The sequence below is a fragment of the Martes martes genome, assembly GCF_963455335.1.
Source record: "Martes martes genome assembly, chromosome: 11".
NCBI classification, from domain to species: Eukaryota; Metazoa; Chordata; class Mammalia; order Carnivora; family Mustelidae; genus Martes; species Martes martes.
Window position 1 is genome coordinate 11,000,587 of NC_137899.1, and position 25,154 is coordinate 11,025,740.

Here is a 25,154-nt window from a genome sequence, read left to right on the forward strand (position 1 = left end):
AGGGGGCTACTGTTCCATTTTATGTCTAAGGCAACTTATCTTGAGTGACAGCCAGTGACAGATGGCATTCGCATCCAGTTTTCTGCAAAGCTCCTGCATTTGATTACTGAGTTCATGTTTTAACCACCTCGTGTGGTTTTATGATTTTACCTGAAAATCCAAGGAGGTGTTTCCAGGGCTCTGTCAGGTTGGGGAGCAAAGCAGACAGGAATGCTTCCCCTGCATGATTTGCTATGAAAAGAAGGTGCCAGTATTTCAGTGTTTGAGAATCACCTGTATGCTGTATTTGCCATCTGTAATGTGTGTGTATTTATGTGCACACAGGCATACGTGTACACATATGTGTACACACGTGTACATGTACACATATGTATACACACATGTACACATGTCTGTATCATATGCCTGTATATTAGGAGTAGCACATATTATATTTAATATAATATATGGTGATATATAATTTAATAAGCACATATTATATTATAATATGCAGGGATGCATGCATACACTGAGCATTTATTTGATGCCAAGCTCAGTACATGAGGCTTTACTTAGATTAACTTGCCAAGCCCCCCAGGAGGTAGGAATCCTCCCGATTGTACCGTTACAGACCAGGAGAGGGTGGTCATAGCCTATGAGGTCGCACCGCTGTCTGAAGTCCACATCAGTTCCCCTTAGCACCCAAACCCTTCCGTGGTACCATCGCTCTAGGGCTCTTATTTACCTGTCCCCAGAAATTCCTGACAATCCCATCACTGGGTAACCCTTACTAAACAGTTTCCTGTTTGTATCCTGGGGACAGCTGGCCTTTGAGTGCTAGCTGGTTTGTTAATTTAGGGTAATTAATTAACTTACAGCTCTCTTGTCGGCATTCCTGTCTGAAGGGATATCCTACCCTGTTGTTTGGGAACGGGGGCCTCCATAGCTCCCTAGCGTCATCTCTCTGGGAGGCGTGTGCTTGAATGTGACGTTCACCACAGTGGGGGAAGGTTCCTGACTTCACCTCCATGAGGAACCAGGCCTAGCTTCTCTGCTGTTACTTCTTCCTGGACTGGAAGGGAGAATGGGGCCCTGGCGTTCTGCGGGGATGCTGTGCCAGGTCCAACGGTTCACTCATGGCTGTTCCTGGAACAGGTATCTTCAGTCCTCTTGTGGGACTGGCCTGTCAGACGTCCTGGGACCTTTGGCAGAAGGAAAGCCTGTCCTGTCTGCTGGCTTCCTTGTTTCTTCGGGACTGGTGACTGCCAGCCCCATGTCTGTAATTTGTATGTTGTTCAGGACGCTCGTTTTTTTTTCCTGCTTATAATTCTTCAACACGGAATCTAGGCCTCTAGGAATATTCTTACTCCCTTTGTCAATTCTGGGATTTCAGAAAAATTACGGGTTACCGGTAAGATGTGCCACTGCCCTCTCCGATGTTGAGTCTGTCCTATTGTGGATCATGAGACGAGCCTGGCTGGGAGCTAGCATCCCACAGATTTCTGGAAATGTCTGCTTTTGCACCTTTCTGCCATGCTGGTCTCTCATGATAAATCTGCAAATAAGTTTATGTTTTGTAGTAGTTACTTTTGAATTGGACTGGAAAGATTGATTTTCCTTTCCAGTCAAAAGCGATTTAAAGAACTAGAGCATCCCTGTGCTTTGAAGGAGCAACATGTGTAAGTGGAACTTGACATTGAACCACAACACAGAGCTGACTGGCCATAAAGAACTAAAATCGGATAGGCTAATGGGCTGTGCCGATTTCTATTTAGACATAAGTCATTTTACTAATTTCTGAACGGGTATGGAAAGCCTCAAGTTGTTTCAAAAGAGAAAGCTGTTTCCAGGTGATGAGTGCTCACTCTGTCCACATGGAAATTTAGAAAACTCTGGGTTTTTATTTTACTTCACCAAACGTGGCATAAGAATAACAAATAAAAAGCCTCTTTTTCTTTTCTTTTTTTTTTTTAAGATTTTATTTATTCATTTGACAGAGGGAGAAACACAGCGAGAGAGGGAACACAAGCAGGGGGATTGGGAGACGGAGAAGCAGGCTTCCCGCCGAGCAGGGAGCCCAGTGAGGATGCCGGGCTCGATCCCAGGACCCTGGGACCATGACCTGAGCCGGAGGCAGACGCTTAAGGACTGAGCCACCCAGGCGCCCTGCCTCTCTTTTTTATTTTTTTTTTCTTTTTAGTTCAAAGTGAAAAAGAGTAAGAAACAGCACTTGAGCACCCCTCCCCCCACCATATTTCAACCTCTTATTTTCTACTGAGAGAAAATGCATTATCTGATCTGTGGTTTCATTTATCCCGGTGCCTGTGCTGGGCACTTGGTGGGGCTGGCCGCTCCCCGGATTGTGTTCTGACAGGGTGACGGGGGCCAGCCCCCCCCCCCCCGGCCGGGGGCTCCTTTGCTTCAGGAGGTGTGATGAGAAAATGCATCTCCCCTCCCTTTCATTTTGCACTGAAAGCCGGTGGTGTAAGAGGAATTTGCTGTGCTCTGTGGATCTGTCTCTATCACGGCCTCCCGTTCCCGTGGCCGTCCCCTCTGTGAATGGGGACAGTTCACTGGATTACTCGCACAACACATTTTCTATTAGAGAAGAACAAGGTGCTGGGGGCTGGGGGTGTGGGCGTCCTGGAGCCGGTTGTCCCCGGGGAAGGAATCCCCTGGAGCCATTCAAGCCAGGGCGGCAGCAAGGTGTGTTGCGAATTTATTTTCATCAGCTCCTCAGAACCGAGGCTTGAGCTCCATCAAACCCCGTTCTCTTCCAGCGTCGTAGCCCCAGGGGTACTGAATTCCTGGATGTGGCTCACCAGGTGCCACTTGAAAGATGAGGGGCGGGGGAAGGGCGCCCTCAGGGCTGGCTCCCGGAGAGGAGGAGCCGTCTTCTGAACGGTGAACCCCGGATCTGTGAAGCTGGTTTTACCCCCAACTGCAAGATCGTTGCCCTAAAGGTTCGAGCACGGATATATAATATAGTGCTAATTGCACATTTCTTTTTTTTTTTTTTAAGATTTTATTTATTTATTTGACGGACAGAGATCACAAGCAGGCAGAGAGGCAGGCAGAGAGAGAGGGGGAAGCAGGCTCCCTGCCAAGCAGAGAGCCCGATGTGGGGTCGATCCCAGGATCCTGGGATCATGACCTGAGCGGAAGGCAGAGGCTTTAACCCACGGAGTCACCCAGGTGCCCCCGACTGCACATTTCTTAAAGACCTTTGCAGTTTGCTCCTTCCTTTATGAGCAGCTCTGCTGTGTGTAATTCTTTCTTTCCTTTCTCTCTCTTTTCTTTCTTTTTTTTTTTTTTTTTCTTTCCCTGGTTTCCTCCCATCCGTCCTCCTTCCTTCCTCCCTTCTTTCCTTCTTTCCGTCCTTCCTTCCTCCCAACACTGTGATGGTAAGAGGTAACTTTTCAGTGGTGAAAGTAATGTTTGGGTCAAACGGAACACGTCATTGCAGAACTGCTTAAAACTCAGATGTCTGTGGTTTAGGATTTCCTGTCATCAGGAAGTCCAAAGGCCAGCCTTTCTCTTCCTGTATTCAGGGCGCCATGAGATTTCACAGAGGTTCGTTTTCTTCACCCAGGTCATTGTGTAGTCCGATTCTACCTGCTTCTGTCACCATGATTTTAAGGTCATTGTACTAGAAACACATATGCCCGATGTCTTTTCCCCAGGACACCTTGAGTTCACGTAAAATCGTTCTCATTTGCCTTCACAGACAGCCTCTGCCTGTGGAGATATTGGTCTCACCCGTACCTCCTGTGTCTGCTTTTCTTTTGCACCCAGGCCTTCTGCCTTATCTAGTAGCCCAACGTATTCAGACCTGCCCTTCATCAGGATCTCCCCCCATCGGAACCCCGCTGCAGCCTCGGAACCCCCCTTCAGCCCTCCGCACCCCTACATCAACCCCTACATGGACTACATCCGGTCCCTTCACAGCCCGTCTCTCTCCATGATCTCGGCAGCCCGGGGGCTCAGCCCCACAGATGGTGAGTCTGTCCCCAACCGACCCATTCATCTTCCCGCTTCGTGCCCCACCTGGAATGTGGCGTGGAGTGGTTCTAATGTTGACCAAACGTTTCCCGTGCTCCAGACACTGGGCTGATTGCTTCAAGGGCACGATTCAGGTCAAGGTTACGGACACCTCCATGGGGGGAGGGGGTCATTGTCTCCATTACAGGGTGAGGAGAGCAGTGAGGGGATGGGCCAGGTAACCTGTAAGGTGGCCCACTGGTTACTGGGCAGCAGGGATGGAACTCAAGGCCCGCACTCACGGACTCCGGACACCTTGCTCCTATCCCCTGTTGTGTCCTCTTGGCCGGGTTCCCATTTGAACAGCGCGCAGGCGTAACGGGCCATTCTGCTCACCTCCCAGCGAACGCTTTTCTGTTCTGCACATCTGAGAGGCGTGTTCATACAGATGTGTCTGTTAGATTGGCTCTTCTCAGATCCCACTATGTGTGTGGACCACCCGGGAATGATGAGAAAACGTCCTTCCGTGTGGGGTGGGTCTGGGGGGTGGGGTGGGGGATTTCTGCACACCAGAAAGCTCCAAGGTGGTGCCAGGGCTGTGGTCCATGGACCGCGCTCTGAGTAGCAAGTCTTCGAGAATGTAATGGTCTACATCTGCTCATGCCCTCCAAACTTGACCCTGCCCAGTGAAACCTGGAAGAGAGGGATGTGATAGGAAAAAAAACAAAACTTTGACTTTAATTTTATTATACTTGATGCTCGTTTTAAGCTCTCAAGGGTCAAATTCCTGTTGGTTCTGTTAGCTTCCCAATTAATTACTTTTCACAAGACTAATTAGAGCCGTGTATCCCATAACTGTCAAATTATAAAACACTCCTTTGATTCAGGAAGAGCATTTCCCATCTCCTGCACACATGCACAGACTCACTTGCCCACAGTTGCTGGAATCTGAGTTAAGGTCCAGAACTGTATAAGCCATATTAATTAGAAAGAGAGATTAAGAGTTCTCTGCAGCAGCACACAGAACCTCCACCGCGCCGTCTGGGTCACTGTGTGGTGTGACCCTGAGCCATCCACCTTCTCCCTGCGGGCCCCTCTCAGGGCTGCCTGGGCATGGTGGGGAGAGGTGGGAAGCCCTGGGAGATTTCTCAGTAAATCCCTACTAAGTTCTACTTTGAGTAGCAGCTGCGATGCCCCAATGGCTGTTCCGCTCATCTCTTTCTTTCATTGTGCCATTTGGAAGAGCTTCACATTACAAAAAGGAAACAGTAAGAGAGTCAGACCCAAGCTTTGGATTTGGTGTCCCAGTGGGGAATACTAGAGAGTCATCCCCATGGAGAACTTTGGAGTTCAGAGAAATGACAACACGGGAGAAGAGAGGGAGAGGGGGGTGAGAGAGGCCAGCTCACGGCACACTGGGAGTTATGCTTGGCTTGCAAAAATTTCGTTGGGCCAGTGGGACGTGGAACCTGGAGTTTAAAGCATCTTGTCATCTGTTTTCCGTAGTATTTGATGATGAGTATGAATAAAACGTTCTTTGATTGGTTTGTTCTCCCTTCCTCTTTTTCCCTTTCAAAAGTCTAATTAATAATCAAATAAAATCAAGTCACAGATGTCTCTCACATGTAGGCTAAGAGGTGCCTGTATATCTGTGCCTAGATATTTTTATCGTGTATAAAAGTGTGGACACAGAGATCATACGCAGCCCTATTGCTGGAACACCCATGTTTCTACATAATAATTGTAAAACTGACTTTTACCGATGGAATGCTACGTGCTGAACACTGCTGTATTCACTGCTACCCACAGCCCTTTGGAGCGGAAAGAGGAGGAGCTGGGATTTACATCCAGATCTTGGAGAATCTGGAGACCACCCTCAAAACGTCTCCAGTATCTTGCTGCTTTTGCACATAACTTGGCAGTAGAAACAGATTATTATCCCCACTCTTACAGAGCTGACTCTTGCCAGTAAATTGCTCCAGATTGATAGGTATTTTTCCTTTTTTGATTTTGTAATGAGAAATGGGGGGAAAAAAAGAGCTTTAAAATTATGGAACACAAAATTGCAGCTTATCACCCAGACATGCGTTATTAAAACTATGCTGTCTCTTCCCCTCATGAGCCCTTGGGCCCTCCAGGTAGTGAGAGCTGACTCGGGCACTCCGGCCAGGAGCTGAGGGAAGTATTATTCTAAGTATGTCTGGAAAGACATCACAGCGGCCTCAGAGCTCTGCTACCCCTGGAAGAAATGTGGACATACAGTGATTTCATCTACGAAGTGATTTCGTTTGGGGAGGGGGGCACACATGGGAAGGAGAACATACATACATTTTAATCATTTAGAATTCTTGGCTCTTTCTTTAAACGGGCCTCAAACATTTTGTAATACATTTGATTTTTTCTCTTCCTTTTCTTCAGTTTTACTTTTCAAATAAGAGCTGTCTGGTAGGCTTCCGTGAGAAGCACGGTCTGAGTTACCGATGTTTTACTAGCACGAGCCATAAAAGGAATTCCCGACGTGGGCTGCACGGCCCCGCGGGCTTCGGGATGTCTCCAGAAATGTGTCTTGTTGACCTGGTCCGACTAGTCACCCCGCTTTGCTTGTGTGCTGTTCCAGCCCCCCACGCCGGGGTCAGCCCCGCGGAGTACTATCACCAGATGGCCCTGCTCGCTGGCCAGCGCAGCCCCTACGCGGACATCATTCCCTCTGCGGCCGGTGCCGGCGCCGGGGCCATCCACATGGAGTACGTTCACGCCATGGACAGTAAGTAGTCGGTGGCGGGGCGGTGCGGGGCGGGGGATGCTGAACTGTGGAGGGAGACGTGACCATTGGGTGATTCTCTGACCTTTGAAACCAGAGAAGCTGGAAGACCATTTGGTGCTCGGCTTCCCTTGGTTTTCTAAGGAGCTTCTTCTACTCATCTGGCCATCCTGGGGCTCCCATGGAGGGCTCCGGGCTACCGACAGACTGGAAGAGGCAGGCGATTGTGATTTGGCAGGTCTCGAAAGAACTGTCCTGCCCTGATTGTCCTGAGAACAAAAATACGGGAATGTGTTTCATGACGCGGACATACTTCACCCAGGCCCTCTTTGGTTTTCTCGATTTCATGCTTTAAAAATTGATTTTTTTTCAAAGATTTAGCTATTTATTTTAGAGAGAGACAGCGCATATGAGGGGGGCAGAGGAGAGAGAGAGAACCTCAAGCAGACTCCCTGCTGAGCACAACTGGGGGTGGGCGGCCTTGATCCCAAGGCCCTGAGATCACCTCCTGAGCTGAAACAAGAGTTGGACGCCTAACCCACTGAGCCACCCCGGAGCCCCTAAAAACTAATTTTTTAAAAAACCTAGACCCGGCTTGTACATTTTTCCCCCATGGATTTATTTTGCCTCGTATGTTTTCTTTACATTAAAAATCATATTTCACTAAGACCTTTTATCTAGGAAAAATAAAAAGCATTTCCAAGTCAGAAAGAGCTGTTTTTAGTGCATAACGGTAGAAGATAATGGCATCCTTTGATGCTTTTTATATAGCTTATTTTGGGATCCCTCGAGGCTTATGGTGGTGCCTTAAGGTCACTTATCTAGACATAGACAAATGAGCCTACGAGTATCACGGTTCAGAACATGGGAGTTTTTACTTATTCACATTCTTTCAGTTCCATTTGCCAGGTGCCAGGAAGTGAATGCAAAGCATTGTCTGAGGGATCCGGCATTGAAAGCCTCTTCCCTTTGACTATGACAAAGCGCATGTGGCTTTGAGAAAGGCGTATGCTGGGGGATGTTTGTTTGTCTGTTTCTCCTGGTGGCCGTACTTTCTCATCTACAATCTGTTTGGATACTTCTGTGACAAAGACGTGTCCTGGGCACAGCCTGCAGGTTTGGAGTGGAGAGAGGAGGACTGGTTTAGAGTGAGAGCTACAGCCTCCATCTTCTTACGGCCGTGAAGGAACTCGCTGAGTTACGCGGGGTCCCAGCTGGCTACGGTTTCCGGCGGGAAGTTCATTACCAGAAAGCAAAAGAAACGTGTTCCGTCTTCTGCGGGGGTTTTGTTATTTGGCTTTGGAGAGTCAAGAGCTTCGAATTCAGAGTCATCAGAACCACATTTCAATTAGGGATTGTTGGAAACGAAGTTCAGGTTTATTATGCAAATTCGTTATTTAAAAATCTGCAAATAAAGAATGAAAATAAGAGAGCATCCTTGGAAGGTCGGCCCGTATTACCTTCTACATTTGATGAGAATGTGTTCAGTCAGGCAAAGGCGGTTTTTATCTAAATAAAGGATGAAGCTACCCTTTTACTTTGTAAAAACTAATTAAAGGAATTTTAATTTGCCTGAGTATATGGTAAATTGATTGTCATTAAGTAGGAATTTAGATGTCCTATCATTCATCACATAAAAAGAAACCTCCTTTCTCTTTGTCAGAATTTTCTTATTAGAACAGAGAAACAAAACAATTAACAGAAAGCCAGATTGGAGATATCTGTGTTGGAACAATAAGAATGCTGGGCTTATGTGTCAGAAGGAAACGGTAGGATCAGTGAGGAACTGGGCGACTTCTCTTATAGCGGTCTTCAAAATGTTCTCCTTGTGTTTTAGCTGTTCCCCTCAACAGGGGATCCCAAATCACCATTCCAAAATGCTGACTTTCTCTGTTTCCTTGGTTATTAGGGGCTTAGGAAGAGCATATTAAAGGGTTGGAAAGTGCTTAAAATACTACCTTCCTTCTAAAAAAAAATGAAATAGCATTTAGTTAAACATAACATAAGGAGTGTGCAAAGAATTTAAATCATAGGTGACTTTTCCAACAGAGAAGCAGAAACTATTATAGATCGCCACCTTGGGTGTGGCCCTGCAGGGCAAAGCCCCCCTGGAAGCCAGCTGGTCACTCTCATCCATTGTTAACGGATCTTCCAGAGTCCTCCGTTGGCAGAAACTGCAAGAAACTAGTGTTGGATGAGCACTTGCCCTTTCAATGTGCCAACCATGGGCATACCTGGGTTTCTGCCCCCGAAGGGCAGAGTATTTAAATGTTGCACGTTAGAATAAGCGACTCTGCTTTATGGATCTAATTCTGTCTTTCGGGATTAATTACCTTAAAAGACAGGAAAGCGAGTAATCCCGATGAGGAACATTCTAGAAAATGAGGGCTCCCGAAAACCTCGTCATTTGTATCGGTGGAAACTGACTGATGTAAGAGCCCATCCTGGAGGGAAAAACAGAGAGGAGCCGGACCAACCAGGCCGTGGGCAGCAGGAAGGGACGAAGGGAGGCCTCTGGGCTCTGGCTTTGGACGATGTAAGGGGCCCCTAAGACCTTTGTTGCTTCCTAACATCAGATGGCCACCTTATCTAATTAATGATTTAAGAAATTAGAGGTATTGCAGGGATCATCTCTGTGTCTAGTGTGTTCTGTTAGTCTTCACTCTGCCATGGATCACTGAGACCCATCGAGAAGGGTTATCGCTGAGGGTTATATGGAAGTAGACAGGAAGTCTGCAGTCCTTGGAGTCGTTTGGAAGTGGAATGGATTTCTTCATTAAAAAACTAGGGGCACACGAGTGGCTGAGTGGGTTAAGCGTCTGCCTTCAGCTCAGGTCATGATCCCAGGTTCCAGGGATCGAGCCCCGCGTCGGGCTCCCTGCTCGGTTGGGAGCCCGCTTCTCCCTCTCCCTCGGCTCCTCCACCTGCCTGTGCTCCCTCGCTCTCGAATAAATAAATAAAATCTTAAAAAAAGAAAAAGAAAAAAAATCTATGATGAAATTAGCTTCTCATAGTGAGTAAATGTGGAACATTTCTGTGTAAGGCAGATGTATAATAAAAGTAAGATGCTGGTTTAAACATGAAAAGATGTGTATCTAGCGGGGATAGCTATATTGGTACTAGCATGGCCTAAATCAGGCTCATAATGAAATTACTCTAAATGAAGAAACTCAATTTTGAATGTGTCTGAAAGAAAAATTTGAGAAGGCACCGTATTCATCTTTCAAATCGGTTTTCCAGTTTCATACATGGTACTAATTTCCTAAGCTCCAGCTTGAGATTTATTTTTTAACTATAAAGTATATCTATTTATTCTGTGATACTGCCTATAGACGCTCTCATATACATCGATTTCATTTCATGATCTCGAAGCATGTTGGATTGTTATCTTGTGTTAAGGTCCATGATGAAGAAAATATTCCCATGGAAGTTTCCAGAGACCAAGCGCCTAGTCTGTTTCCTATAAAGAAGGCTTACCTTCTACTTTGGCACTCTGTGTACCACAAAACTGTAGTGTCCTCTTAGGCAAGTAGACCCATACTATCAAACAGAAACCCTCCATTATTACTCAAAACGAATTATGTCTGATTTGCTCCTTATGGAGTAGGATTATGTTCTCATTCATTCAACTTTAGTTTGATGACTCGATGGGGGACATGTGACCTTAGAAGAGGCAGGAGTGTGGGCCTCTGGGCCACATGCATAGTTGGTCCCTGAAAGTCACATCTCTAAGATCTACCAAATTGAAGGCAAAGAGGCATTTCATTTTCAACTCTTTAGGTAAAAAACATTGTACCAAGTTGGCATGCATGGAAATGTGAGTTACTAACCTCCCCATAAGAACTTCACTGGAGGAATCTTATTAAAGACTGAGATTTCTAATAATAAATGCTTTATTCCCTATTAGTTCTGACTGGAAAAGCAAGGTCCAGAGAATTAAAATAGCTTCATCAAATCTCATGTTAATGCTTGCATGGTCCTACCCCACCCCTGACCTTGGAACACCTCCAAATGAACCACATCCTGAGATTGGAAATGTTTATTGGAACTTCTTCTTCTAGATCGTAGAGAACTGAGGCAGGGTTCCTCAGTCTCGGCACTCCTGGGGGGAGAGACTTCGTCATCGTCCGGGGCTGTCCTGGGCAGCAGCACGCCTGGCCTCTGTGCACTCGATGGGAGTCTCACCCCCTGAACTGTGATAACTGAATGATCTCCAGATGTCCTCTGGAGGCATAATTGCCCCCGATTGAGAACTGTCAATTTCGGATAATGCATTTATCCGTTGTTTTAGTAAAGCTTTACGTATACGTGGATCAGATAACTACCAAAATCATGGGGAGATGAGAGCATAACTAAGCTGAATTTCTCATCTCCGGGTGCTTTAATTCATTTCCTTCTTCGGCTCATTGCCTTAAAATGGTGCGTGTTGGGATGGGGAGGGGTGTGTTGTGTAAACTGTGGGGACCACTGTCTTTGTCGCTCGTGGTGAATTAATGATGGGAATATCTAAGCAGCTGTCAGATTCATAAATCACTAGAAATGAGAGGGATAACACATAAAAGTCTTTCCCTTTTGTTTAGCAATTTATCATTTTGCCTGCACATTAATAAACAGAGCTCCCCCGAGGTAAACCCTGGAAGATAAATATTTCTCCCTAATTTCCTCAGTTGTAGCCAGGAGACCACAAGTGGGCAGAGAGGTGCTTGTCACCGCAGGTTGCTGGCTTCTTAGCTGTCCCTTCCTTCACCCAGGCCCGGAGCAGTGACTCACAGGTGTGGAGTTCCAACCGCAGGTAACTGGGTTCTGTTCTGTTTCTGCAACAGGCACGAGATTCCCCAGCCCCAGGCTGTCAGCCAGGCCGAGCCGGAAACGTACCCTGTCCATATCACCGCTCTCCGATCACAGCTTTGACCTTCAGACTATGATAAGGACGTCTCCCAACTCCTTGGTCACGATTCTCAATAATTCCCGCAGCAGCTCGTCGGCAAGCGGCTCCTATGGTCACTTGTCCGCGAGCGCCATCAGGTTTGTATTTTCCAGAATCCGCCATGTGTTTCTTTTTATTAAAGGGGCAGCGCCCGAGGGGCCCGCCTTTGCGGGACTGACTCCCTCTGAGGATGACAACTATAGCATGACCACGGGCCTGACCCGGGATGCCAGTCAGATGCCTATGCTGTGAATTCCAGAGCTGAGGACTGGACCAAGGATTTTTTTTTTTTTTTTTTCCAGACTTGAATTAGTAGCCCGTATGCACATTCGTAGCTATTCCCTTATGATGGAGACCACTGTGCAGTGAGGCTGGCGAGCCTTCATCCAAACCCCTCTTACTCATTATAGTTCTCTGGAGAGAAAACCCATTCATACCTGGTCAGGCGGCACATGGGAGGAGGGACAGGAGCAGAAGACAGACAGTCAGACGTGGTGTAATTCACATTTGTTAACGACCGGGGGAAAGGGGTGTGTTTGAGGAAGAAAGAAAAGGCGTCAGCAGGATTTCGAATCTAAGGGTAAAGAAACGTGATGACATCGGAAGGCACGTCTGTCAGAGGAAACGGGGCAAACCAAGATTTCCTTGTTTTCCTATTAAGCATTTTTAGCTTAATTTGAAAGCCCTCTGTTTTGTCATCCTCCCTCGCGGGGGCACGAGAACATTTTGACACTTCTTTGGTGAAGTGCATGCTGTCTGCTCTTGCACGGGAAGGTACAAACGCAGGCTTCTGTGAACACGCTTACCATAAAATATTTCTCGCCGCTAATGATCAAACGTGGGCTGATGTCAATAAGTGGGGAACGAATGTAAGCCAAGTGAGGAATTTTAGGGTGTTTAGGCTGCTTTTATCAGCTAATCACTTACTGTTTCGTGCTGTGCTAGTTACCAAATGGTTGTTTCAGGCATCGAATTAGAGCATGTCTTAGTTCATTAATTAGGGAACCCTGCTTGTCCACTTCGGTTATCCCTTCCCCTAAGTTTTTCCTCCCATAATTTAAGAGTTCAGTTCTTAGCAATCTTTTTGAATTGGAGTTTTGCAAACCGTGGGTGATTCCTTGCTTTAAAAGGGCGTACTGAAGGCTCTTCTCACCAGCCTTGCTTTGAATAAGTGAGGGTTTTGTTACTGGTGTGTTTCTCTAAGTGGACAGTAGTTTTAGTTCTTCGTTGAGGGGTGCCGCATGATGGACATACACATTAGGGAAACCCCAGCCGTCTGGGGAAAAAAAGTGTTAGCATTAGTGACACAGCATATGTACTAGAAATGATGCGTACCTCCATTTTTTCCATAACGTTCTCAATTACACTTGTAATCCTTTGCTTGTTCTATTACCGGCAATCCTCTTTGGCACATAAGTTAGTGTTTAAATATTATAAGCCCTAGGTTGCTGTGAAGTCATTTTCTTCTGCTTTTCTTTGTTCTTTCAATGTGGTCATTAAAGGGTAGACACGGAGCAAAGCAAAAACGCGGCTGGCGTGACCATCGACAGGACATAGAGGGGAGTCCTGGGGTGTCTTCAGGACTAGCCAACTTCATCGCCAGTGGAGGCTTTGGAGTTGGGCACATCTGTGGTCAGATTTCAGCTTTGCGACCGGCTCTGCAAGCTGTCCTTGCCTGTCGGCTCTCCCAAGTCCAGGCTTCACACTTGTAAGCAAAAAACAAGACAGCCCGTGTAGGAAAGGACACACTTTATCAAAGCCGGTGTGCGTGCACAGTGCCAGGATGAAGACCCCAGCCGGGCACCAAGTCCCGGGAGCGCTGACCCTAGAATGGCCGGTCCGGGACCCGAGTAGCACGGCCCAGCCGCGCGACCCCTGTGATCACCCCAGGCTCTGAGGTAGGGCGCCCAGCTCGGAACTGTGGCCTGGCTGTTCCTATCCTCCTGGCAGATACTCCCAGCGTCGTGCAGACTGCCGATGACCATAGCTCGCTTTGCTCAAATTATGTAACGATCATGTGGCTGGACTAGAATTCGTAGCATCAAAGTAGTAGAAATACGGTACACCAGGATATTCACAAAATTACATTCCCACAGAGTTCTGTTCACACAGAATCGCTGGTGAGCATTGATTTCTCTTGCTTCTCCCTGATTTTGCCCCCCTCTGGCTTTCTGCCCACCTAGCTTGACTTTCTCCAGTACCTCACAGCCTCATGGTACAGATGGTCGCAACGTTGTCTTTCTTAATTCTCACGCCACATCCTCTCCTGCCTTCTTGATCTGCTCACCTCCGCCCAGGTGACCTAGTACTGGATCCTGACTGGGGTTGATCATTTTCCCTGCCTCCAAGGAGCTCCCACAGACCCTGCCATTCTCATTAGAGCTGGAAGAAGAGGTGTGCATCCGACGCTGGTCATGGGCCTGGCCACCATGCACTCCTCTTCTTCCTTTGGATCCTTTCCATTCTCTCTTCTCTCTGGCAGCCTGACCTCTCACTCTTCAATATTCACCTGGTGTGTGTCAGGACCAGAGGTAGCTTTGAAGGCACATAAGCCACGCAGATAGCCCAGAGTGACATCTGCTTGGCACATAACACGATGACTAGAATGATTATCATTGGCAACATTTGCCTGTCCTGTAGTGCTTTGCTTGCCCTGTTCTTAGTTCAGTTTTGTGAACTAAAAACCCACTTAAGGAATCATCAGTCAAAGTGGTAGGACCAGTGGGGGGCAGGGAAAGGGAGGAAGTGTGAGCAAAGGCACAAAGGGTAGCTAACTTTCTCGGGAGGGAAAGGCACAGGAGCGAGTGTGGACTGAGGGCACGAGCAGTCTGGGCTGTGGACCAGCCAACAAGGTTGGGGCGAGAGGCACGCCCGTTGTTTTTGTGTCACAGAGATTTGGAAGAACGTTCTGTTGCCCTTGTTTTACTCGTCCACATAGTGGGTCTTTGCAGGAGGAAGTTGGAGAAGGTCGCGTGCCAATCTTCCAATGCCCTGCTTTGCAACGGACCCCAAACGTGCTTGACTTTGGCACCATTTTCTGGGGCCTGACCTACAGCTGGTGGAGGCGTGCAGAGGTGCCAGGACGGTGTTCCGTTTGAAGTCAAGCATTCCGTCTTCTGAAAAAATGCCATAGCGGTGACGTCCTTTGCACGGCATTCCAGCTCAGATGTTGCCCTCCGAGAGGCTGGTGGTCGCCTTTGCCTCTGTTTGAAACGTCTGCGTTGACTGGCTCATCTAAGAGTCTGCTGTTTGTTTCCCCTCTGCTAGAGCACGACTACCAGAGGGCCGCGGGCCTCGTTCATGGTCGCATACCGCCACCCCCCGCAACACCTGTACCTTCTCACCTTGACACCACTCAAAGGTTGTTTCTTGAGTGAGGAGATGAAGGAGCGCTTTTTTTTTAGGGGGGCAGGGGCAGAGAGAGAGGGAAAGAGAGAGATCCTGCACTCCGTGCAGAGCCTGACATGGGGCTTGATCTCCCAACCCTGAGATCATGACCTAAGCCCAAATCCAGAGTCAGATGCTTAACCGACTGAGCCACCCAGGCACCCCTGAAAGAGCTCTTAAATGAGTAATCAGAATTCTCACCAGCCCTTTTATTAAAGGAACTTCCTACATGGTGGATGAATAATTCTGATTTTCAGATTGTTCCAGTCTTTATGAAGAGTGTATTACATGTCCATAGGTTGACAGCGATAGAGAGGTGGAGGGATGGATACAAAATGAGGGGCTAAAAAAGCAAATGTCTATCCTTGGGTATGGTTCTTATGTTTATGTATTTAGCTAATGATTCAGACTGCCGTAAAAGTACTGTGGAAAGCAAATATTTATTCACAAAAGCCCCTTAGTACACTCAGTTATGTATCACTTTTCAACCCTGTGGTCCACGTCTACATCACAAATCCTACTCTTTTATATCATAACTGAAGTGACCATTCTGAAAACCCCATGTACTTGGAAAGGTCATTGTGAACAATTTGTGTGTCTCAAGAAGTTTTAACTTGTCCATCCCCCTTAGACTCCCATCTAAGCCTAGATGACTCACGTTTATCAAATAACAACCTGTAACCTCCACTCCATGTAGGTTTTGTAAATATAATGGCAATATAGTAAAAATACCTTTGCCTCTGCTAATACCTTCCCCTAGAAATTGCACCACTGTCACAAAGAGGGGTCTGGGGTGAGCCTCCTCTTCCTGTAGTCGCCTGCCAAAGGTAAACGGAATGAAGAAATGAGTAACCCACTCGTTTCCAACCCACCAGTTACAGTGTTCTTGCTTTGAGTTTATGGCTAAAACAAAGATGAGCTTCTGTCCTCAGTGGTCTCCCGTCTGGTGTGGCCAGGACAGACATCTTGATGAAAGTGGGAGTCGGGTGCCACAGTGGGACAGGCTGTCTGCAGCCAGCACCACGGACTGTGGCCGGTGTCGGGACAGCAGGCTGTGTTCTGTGTTCTGTGTCCTGCAGTGGCCATGGCCCCAGCTCCAGGCCCCTGGAGGAAGCAGATGTCTGTTGCCACTTCCCGAGGCAGGAGAGGAACCAACTCGGTCTCCAGAGCAGCTTGACTCTGGGTCTGTTGAGACCCTTTATAGGCTGGGTGGGACACAGCAAAGAACAGAGTGTAGGTGCACACAGTGCCCGATGACCAGTGTCCTGAAACCCTGATGACATCTTCTGAAAGTGGTGACAAACTTCTTCTCCCCCAGCAGCGGCCAAAGTGATTAATACTGAGAAAGGTAGTTTTTATTGCCTCTCATATGTGGTCATTGGTTTTAGAGAGCATTTCATTTAATCAGTTACTCATTCATCCCCTCCCATATTCAGCTGCATATTCAACTCTGAGTTAGTCACCGTGCTGGGCGTGGGGGCTACCGGGATGGATGAGAGACCGGACCCCTACTCTCACTGAAGTCCTGAAGGGGAAAAGGCTCCAATCAGGTACGAATGAATGAGTGGACCAGATGAGGCCGTAGGATGGGAAGAGCTTGGGTGTTGAGGGAGTGTCAGGAATCCAGGGGCTGGAGGGCAGTAAACAGGAAAGGCAGGCAGGGGCCCGGTTAGGCACAGCCCTCGGCCCCTGCTCCGGGAACAGCAGGAAGCCTTCCAAGCTCCCAGCAAGGCTGAATTGTTTTCAGGTCCAAGGGACGGATGCTCAGGGAGGCCCAGTGGGCTGCTTCATAGAGAGATCACACATAGGCAGAGAGGTAGGCAAAGAGAGAGTGGGAAGCAGGCTCCTCACTGAGCAGAGAGCCTGACATGGGCTCGATCCCAGGGCGCTGGGATCATGACCAGAGCCGAAGGCAGACGCTTAATGACTGAGCCACACAAGGGCCCAACATGCATTCCTTTTAAAGGATGTTCCCAAAATTCACATCTGAGCAAAATACAGCACCCTGAGCAATTGAAAAACACGTGTTTGTACGTAGTTAGCATTGACCTTATATTTAAAACAGGACATTTCCTAAGAAGGCAGAGGCACCATGTGTCTGTTACTCTTCACAACGGCAACAGGTGGTGAATATTTAGGGAGTGATTTTCTGCAGTATGAACTTTCAGTGTCCCCACTTACAGGTCATTCTAGAAATTAAATACAAATGCATGGATTGAACACAAGGTTTCTGTACAAACGTTGGCTCACGTTACTTCCTTGGTGTGAGAACACAATGTGGTGAAAGTGAAAAATGATTATGAGTGTCAAAGTTCCATGTCTTGATTATAATAATATCTAACTGTCTAGTTGCAAAAAATATTTTATGCTCTGGGACTATAAATGAGATACATGAAAAGTACTTGGTTAGAACTTACTGAATTTTGTGTGTGCATTTTATGACATTCATTTCGCTTAACATTTTCTTTCTAATTGCACTCCAAATGTTACCTGGATTGGGGGTAGTTGCTGAGATTCCCAGATAGGAGACTTCCAGATAGGTGAGGTGTGACTATGCTGTTCACTGCCCATGAAGAAACAAGGCCCCGTTTGCAAAACTTGGCCATACTTTGCAAAAAGAGTATTGACGAAACTATACCTCTGATTTTTGATAGAGGATATATATATCCAAACTTTTTCAAAGTTTCAGACTTTGGGAGTTTTCATTTTTAAATCTTTGGAAAATAGACGAACTTGTTCCCATGCAGACAACACTATGTTGATCACTGTTAGCTCAGAGCTGGACATGAAGGGGGAACTGATTGTGAGTAATTTTATGTCACAATGCTCAGCGCTCTATCCCCGAGTCACCCAAACACAGAGGAATGCTCCTTTAAGGTATTTTATGAAGCATAAAAATCTGTAACTGTGAATCTGTCCTAATGGGTAGAAATTATATTGGGTGGCCCCGAGGACGTTCTCCACGCTAGAGTCAAGGACCTAAAACCCACACCTTTCTCCTTTTCTGCTCTTGGGAAAAGTAAAGGCCAAATTAATATTGAAATTAATTTCTTCTGGCTTGATAACTGTTGTCCTAGAAGAGTGCTTCTCGGAGTGTTTTGCAAGGATCAGTAGTTTCTAGAAGCTTCTCTGATGACCGTTGCAAACTGTGTCTGGGGTGGGACATTTAGACGGCACATCCCATGGTGACTGCCCTGAGTGAGTCCTCCAACGTGGTGACTTGAGCTCTTCTTTTTCCTCACTGTCGTAAGACTTCCTTTCAGACTGTTGTCTCGGGAGACCTGTGGCCTAGTTAACGCCTCGCTTGGGAAGATGGGAGCCACCTGACATGTTTTCTCCTTGTCTCATCGACTAAATATAGATAAATCATTTTAAGTCACATGTTCTTAAATGTTTATGTGTTTTAAGTTACCCCATCTTTCCTGTAGTCATTTGGAAAAGAACTGAAAACTAAAAAAATTACATTTAATATGTCAAATATTGAGTGAAGAGAATGCAGAAATCAGATGATAAAATTAAGCTTTCTTCATGGGATCCACAGGAAAGAATAGGGTGAACAGAAATATAAAAAGGTTTGAGGTAATAAAGCTCAGATAGACCAAGTTTTATATTAGACCATGTCCTCCTTTAGAGGACATAGGAGATTTGTAAAAATCCTCAACAATATCAATAATTTCTAGGAAATTATGGAATGATTTTTTTTCAGGGTTTCTAAAGGTTAGGATTTATTTTTTCTTTTTTATTCCAACCCCTATAATCGGCAAAGACTGTCCTCAGCCGCTAAAGTTGTCTAGAAAGACATGAGTCTGGCTTTGTTTAGACTGTTTTATAGACACATTATCAAATTGTAGTTTTCAGAGGAAGACGTGTTTTTCTTCTGAGTGTAATCGGCCCCAAGGACATTCACGTCTTAACCCCAGAAACGAATGGGCCTGTTACCTTACAGGGCAGAAGGAATTTTGTAGCTGGGATTATGTGAAGGAGTTTGAGATGAGATTATCTGGGATTATTCGGGTGGCCCTGATGTAATTAAAAGCATCCTCATAAGAGGAAGGTGGGGGACCAGAGTCAGAGTCAGGGAAGAAGGTCGGCGGATAGGGAACCACCAGCAGAGGACGGGTGAGCCTCTAGAAGCTGCGGGAGACCCCACAAGAATGCAACACCGGCTTCACGAGCCAGCGAGAGAGGAAGCGTGTGTCGTTTTCAGCCGCTCAGTTGCAGCAGTAAATGGACACTGTCCTACGCTGAAAAAAGAGACTCGGTCGCTCACGGACTACGTATCAAGGGCCTGCCGTGTACAGGGCAGTGTTCCAGGCATCAGCGGGTCCACCCCGTTGGGACCTCAGGGTCTAGAGGGAGACAGACTGTGACCTCAGAGAGCGCGGGTGTGGCCGGGGAACAGAAGGGTCCAACAGGAGAACGTGATCCGACCCGCCGTGTGGGGGGGCTCGTTTGGATGGGGCATGGTCTCAGAAGGCCTTGCTGTCCTAGGAGGTGACACTTAGCCAAGACCCAGCTGATAGAAAGGATGTGACCGTGCTCAGCTCGGGAATGATGCAGGCGGTACCTGTGGCGAGGGTGGGGGGGACTCTCCTGCTTCCCCGCAACCAACCCCCCACCCCCGGCTGCCCGGGGCCCTGAGGTGGAGCTTCCTAGGGCCACTTACTGTCAGAGAGCAGGAGTGGTGGCTGATCCCCGACTCCCCACCTGTGGGAATGCCGTCCCTGACATCTCCACATGGTGCTGGGATGTTGCCCATCTTCGGCTTCTTCTTTCCAAACCCTCTGTCCTCCTCCACGCTCTCCTGAGAGCGTCCTTGCTGATGCTGCGACAGAGCCGAGAGCGACGTGTGTCATCGAGTCCTAAAGAGGCTCTGTGACTGGGAGGAGCAGGAGCCCGCCACCACCTGCCCTTCCTGTGGCCGGCTGCCTACACTCTGGGAGTCTCTGCCTGTGCTCATCGTGTCCCCTGGAAGCTAAGAGTGGACATGGGTTTCGGAGAAGGTTTGTAACTGGCACCTGCTTTTTACCTGCAAGAAAGCAGCCACAAGAGGGGGATGGGACGTTCCCCAAAATGTGGCGGAAACTGTCCCTGCCTTTCCCCATGTCTGCTGAGGTCAGCCCGAGTGTATCTGAGGACGGGACCCGCAGCAGGAAACCCAGCCTGGCTCTCCTTCCCTCTGACACCTTTTGAGAAGTAAAAATGGACCCATCCTGCCTGCCCAGGAACATCTGTAAATCGCTCATGTGCACAACTGAGGGCATGTTCTGCCTTCTGAAATGTTTTCTCTAGTGGCCCCGAGCCTTAATCAGGTCCTGACTTTTTGAGCCCCCAAACACTGCACCCTCCAGCATTAGAAGGGCCCCCTTCCACGCCTGCCCGACCATGTGGGCTCAGGAAACTCCGCAAGGGTGTCTGGAGGCTCCCGCAGACTGTGTCCCTTGCACATACATGTGCAGTGGGGTCTTTGGGCTTTTGCTTTTTTAATGAGTAGAATAAGGTAGTTGCACTTAGTCATACCCATTCACCAAAAGGAAAGGGGTGGGGTGTTAAATCATTGTGGGGTTTTTTTTTTTTTTTTTTGATGAATGGCTTGTACACTGAAAAATAAATTGGACAAACTGGCATAGAGCTCAGTGAACATGAAATCAGCTATTAGAAGAAAGCTTGTGAACAAATTCTGGGGCAGATATGCATCTTTTGATTAATGCCCTATCAGTCATCCACGCAGCTACCTTAGTGGAGTCTTGCCGTAATCATTCACGGTTGCTTTCGGAAACAGGGGCAGAAACTATCGCACTGCAGAAATGGAGTATTATTACTGATTTCTCCCTAACTTGCCATGAACAATGACTGTTTTCAGCACACTCCTGCTCGCCTTTATTATGGAGTGACAATGCGGAATGAAAGGAGAGTTCCTCCAAGCTGGGGGAAATTCTCCCAGGGTAATCTTAATGATATTCAGTGTTAAATGGGCTAGCTATTGTAACGCAAGGTTCTCTGTAGGAATAATAGTAATGTAATCCCATTGAAGCAGCCTTTCATGGATTGTCGTCAAATGGGCAAAATGTGGAGTCACGTTAATGAACAGAGTATATCTTCAGAATTATTACTTAAAGTTGTTGAAATGGTTTGAATTTTGGTATTGTAATTATTATATTCTCAGTTAATGCGCTTACCAACAGTAGTAATTAACCCACCAGATTGGAAATTTGCATGAATTCTACCTTTGACATTACGAGAAACTCAGATTCTTTCTGGGTATTACACAGCAGGACGGAGGAAATGCATATTTTTATTTTTTTTTCCCCCACTGATTATTTTTAAGAAGGAAACGTTCGTGAATGCAATTATAGTTTTTCATGCATTTTTAAGCCATGGGCAGATTTCCTCGAGAACACTTCATTCTTTTAAGAGGATTTGATTCCTAAACCGTGCCGGCACAAAGAACGATTTGGCACCGTGTACCCATCGAGAAATCTGTAGGTAATAGCGCGGCTTCCTCGCAACTCGCTGTAGGCTGGACGGGGCTGAGGCATAATGGAGCGGTGACAGGCATTAGCATGTATAATGGGCTTGCGTAGACATTTAATGCCATTTAGCTGGGAGAGGGAGCCGAGCTCTCCCATTGGAATATTCCTCCACCGGAGCCCATTGATCACCGATTTGAGCCAGGAGAGGTTAATCCATCAGCTTCCGTAACCAGACGGCACTGATGGAAATTCTTTAGGTGGCATTCTGGATGAACCAAGCTTTCCATCTTTACAAACAAATGAGTGATATGACAAGCATGGTGTTCAAAACACATTTAACCAATTGATTTTCCTTCCTCTTGTAATAAGATCTGGAGACATATGAAAGCACGCAGCGTGAGCCGAGATTAAAGGGATTGCTCCATGCACGGGGACATACGGCGCTGAGAGCCAATAAAAGTACTATAAAGCATGTAGTCGCCCATTCTCTTTTTTCTATAAAGTTTGTTATTGCAATAAATAGCTGTTATTGAGCCTTTTGTTCCCGTCGTGCCGAGCCTCATTTCAGGTCTGTGTGTCTGGGCGCGGACACACGCGTGTCTGCTTCCGCAGGCGTGTTTCTCTCGGAAGTGTGCACGGTGTCCATCGGTAACTGTTTTTGCCTTCTGACCTGCACAGGCAGACCTGCTGTCGTTTGGGAGGGCAGCACCGGGTGCAAAGGCGCAGACCCGGCGTGCTGGCGGGGATCTGTGCACTCCGTGTGAATGAGCGCCGTCTGCCCTTTCTTCCCCACCTGCAGCCCTGCCCTGAGCTTCACCTACCCTTCTGCTCCCGTGTCTCTCCATATGCATCAGCAAATCCTAAGCCGGCAGCAGAGTTTAGGCTCAGCCTTCGGACACAGCCCTCCTCTCATCCACCCTGCTCCGACGTTTCCAACGCAGAGGCCCATCCCTGGGATCCCCACGGTCCTGAACCCCGTCCAGGTCAGCTCGGGCCCATCGGAGTCCTCACAGGTGAGAGAGACAGCCCGAGGAGCTGATCCGTCTTGCAACCGCAGAGGAGGGCCCTGCCTACCCCAGGACGGGCGGCTGCCCCCGCGCTCTCGTGGTCTTCCGAACCCAGGGCCATAGGCTGCAGGTTTTGATGAGTGCGGCACATGTGTGCGGGCTTCCTGCCCCAGCGTCGTTTCTTCCCCGGTGGGACAGCGGGCTGCGGGATGAAGGTCTGTAGCCCTGCTCAGGTCAATATGCTGCATGAGGGGGTCGTGCTCGTTGGGTGACTCCCCGCAGGCACTTTGGATCCTGTGATAACTTCACGGGAAGAACCAAACCACGCTGTGCCCTCTGCTCTTACCCCCTCGCTAACTCCACTCAAAGAGTCTGTATCCTCTAAGAACGTTGCGAGCTGTTTCTTTTGGTTTCCTGCCCACCTCACGACTCTGTTCTTCTAAACGTACGATTGGAGCTCGTGAAAACCCAAGCCCCCTGCTCCAGTCTTCTAGCTTTTAAAAGCCACAGGGAGTTAATTTGTTTATGTACTTTTAAGGTTTTATGTATTTATTTGATACACAGAGAGAGAGAGAAAGCACAAGCAGGGGGAGCGGCAGGCAGAGGGAGAGGGAGAAGCAGGCTCCCCGCTGGGCAGGGAGCCCAATGTGGGGCTCGATCCCAGGACCACGGGATCATGACCTGAGCTAAAAGCAGATGCTTCACTGAAGGAGTCCCCCAGGGGCCCCTGAGAGCCACGGGGAGTTTCACCTTCCGAGGGGAAACCATCATAGATGTGTTTTCTGGCCTCAGACATGTTTCCCGGGCTCTGCTGTTGTGGGATTGGAGCCTTACCAGAGCCCTTGTTCCAATGCCGCATCGGCCTGCTTGTCTACAGTTGCATGTTTTAGCCCTGGTCCCGCTCCTTGATCGAAACCTAATTACTGTCTCTGTCCCCGCAAATGTGACCCACAGAACAAGCCGACGAGCGAGTCCGCGGTGAGTAGCACGGGGGACCTGATGCACAACAAGCGGTCCAAGATCAAGCCCGACGAAGACCTCCCCAGCCCGGGGCCGCGGGGCCAGCAGGTGAGCACTGGGGGGCTCTGCCGCCGGCCTGTGGCTCTGTCCAGGCCACGGTCTCTCACAGCAAGTCCATATCCCCTGTGTGCTGTGTGTGTGCCTTGACCTATGCGCTTGACAGGAGGCCGGTGAAGGGAGTCTGACTCCGTTGGATTCTCTGACTCAGATTCTCTAACTACAGGAAGCTGGGGGCGGGGGGTTGGATAAACCGCAGCCTGTGGTGTAAGCGGTTGGATTAATTTGTTACCAATCGCTGACAGGACCAAGCTTCAGTCCTGAGCCCTGGTCTCGGACCCCGAAATACCAGCTCCTGGCCATAAGCCCGAGCTGGGTGCGGTTGATGATACTCCTTACACTGGCCGCGTTCTTTTTTGTTCTTATTTTGCCTTTACCCACTTGCCAGGAGGCCTTGGAGAACAGAGGGAGGGATCAAGGCACAACTTACCAATTTAAGGCCAATTAGATTCTGGTCCTTGACACAGAGTCTTAGAAGGACAAGTTTAGAAAGTCCAATCTGGGCTCTGCTTTTAGGCATTTAGACCCTCTGAGCTTCTATTTTAAAATGTGTTTATTATGCCTAGAATACCATCTCCTAGGGTCCCTGAGCCTGACACAGGAAGGAGGTCGGTGAATATTAATCCCTGGAAGTAGGGGTTGGACAGGAGTCTGGACGTCCACAGAATCTGGACCTTTCTACATCCGGTCTGCTCCAGCCCCAAGCTCAGACGACCTCCACCGGCATTTCCTTTCGAGGGAGGAGAGCTTTGAGGACGGAGTGAACGGATGTCGTAGGTCTTCTCCTTGAATTTTGCCAGCCAACAACCTTGCTAGGTACATGTAAATGCTCATGGGCAGTTTTTGTCATGCTGCCCCACATGAGATCCCAAATTCTGGAAATGGTTTGCATTTTCTTTGCCATGAAGCTGCCTCGGAGAGTAGAAGAGACTCAGCTGCGAAGCTCAGATGCTGTGGGTCTAGGGCAACAACCCGTATCCTTGGAGATCAGAGCTTGAACCAGGAAGACAGGATCCCTCTGAAACCCAGAACATGCCTGTCACAGCTCCAGTGACAGGGAAAGCAGAATTAGAATTACTAGTAAACCATTGCCCTGATTCCAAAATAGGAGAATCAACAAACTAACATTAAAAAGAATCTAACCGAAAGAGAAAAAAGGCCAGTCTTTTGGGTAAAGACGGCATGACCTAATTTAATTGCTTCCCATACGGGATGACATTTCCATTTCTTTTTTTTCCTCTAGCATTCAGGGGCAACGTTTGGGCCTCAACTTCTTATCATCATTACAGTTGGGACTGTTGTGTTTTGTTTTGTTTTTTAAAGATTTTATTTATTTGACAGATAGAGATCACAAGTAGGCAGAGAGGCAGAGGAGGAAGCAGGCTCCCCGCTGAGCAGAGAGCCCGATGTGGGGCTCGATCCCAGGACTCTGGGATCATGACCTGAGCCAAAGGCCGAGGAGGCTTTAACCCCCTGAGCCACCCAGGCGCCCTGGGACTGTTGTTTTTAATCCCGCATTAACAACCTCGAAAAACATGCATCGAAAAACATGCACACAAATG

At 47.9% G+C, this 25,154-nt stretch overlaps 1 protein-coding gene across 1 annotated transcript in view; it reads left to right on the forward strand.

Moving 5' to 3' along the window:
• Nucleotides 1-25,154, forward strand: part of GLI3 (GLI family zinc finger 3) — a 265,997-nt gene that overhangs the window by 175,009 nt on the left and 65,834 nt on the right. The window contains exons 5-9 of the mRNA XM_080817953.1: nucleotides 3,775-3,977; nucleotides 6,578-6,724; nucleotides 11,545-11,746; nucleotides 22,308-22,521; nucleotides 23,470-23,583. Coding sequence (XP_080674079.1) covers nucleotides 3,775-3,977; nucleotides 6,578-6,724; nucleotides 11,545-11,746; nucleotides 22,308-22,521; nucleotides 23,470-23,583 — 880 coding nt within the window. The remainder of the gene's footprint in view (nucleotides 1-3,774; nucleotides 3,978-6,577; nucleotides 6,725-11,544; nucleotides 11,747-22,307; nucleotides 22,522-23,469; nucleotides 23,584-25,154) is intronic.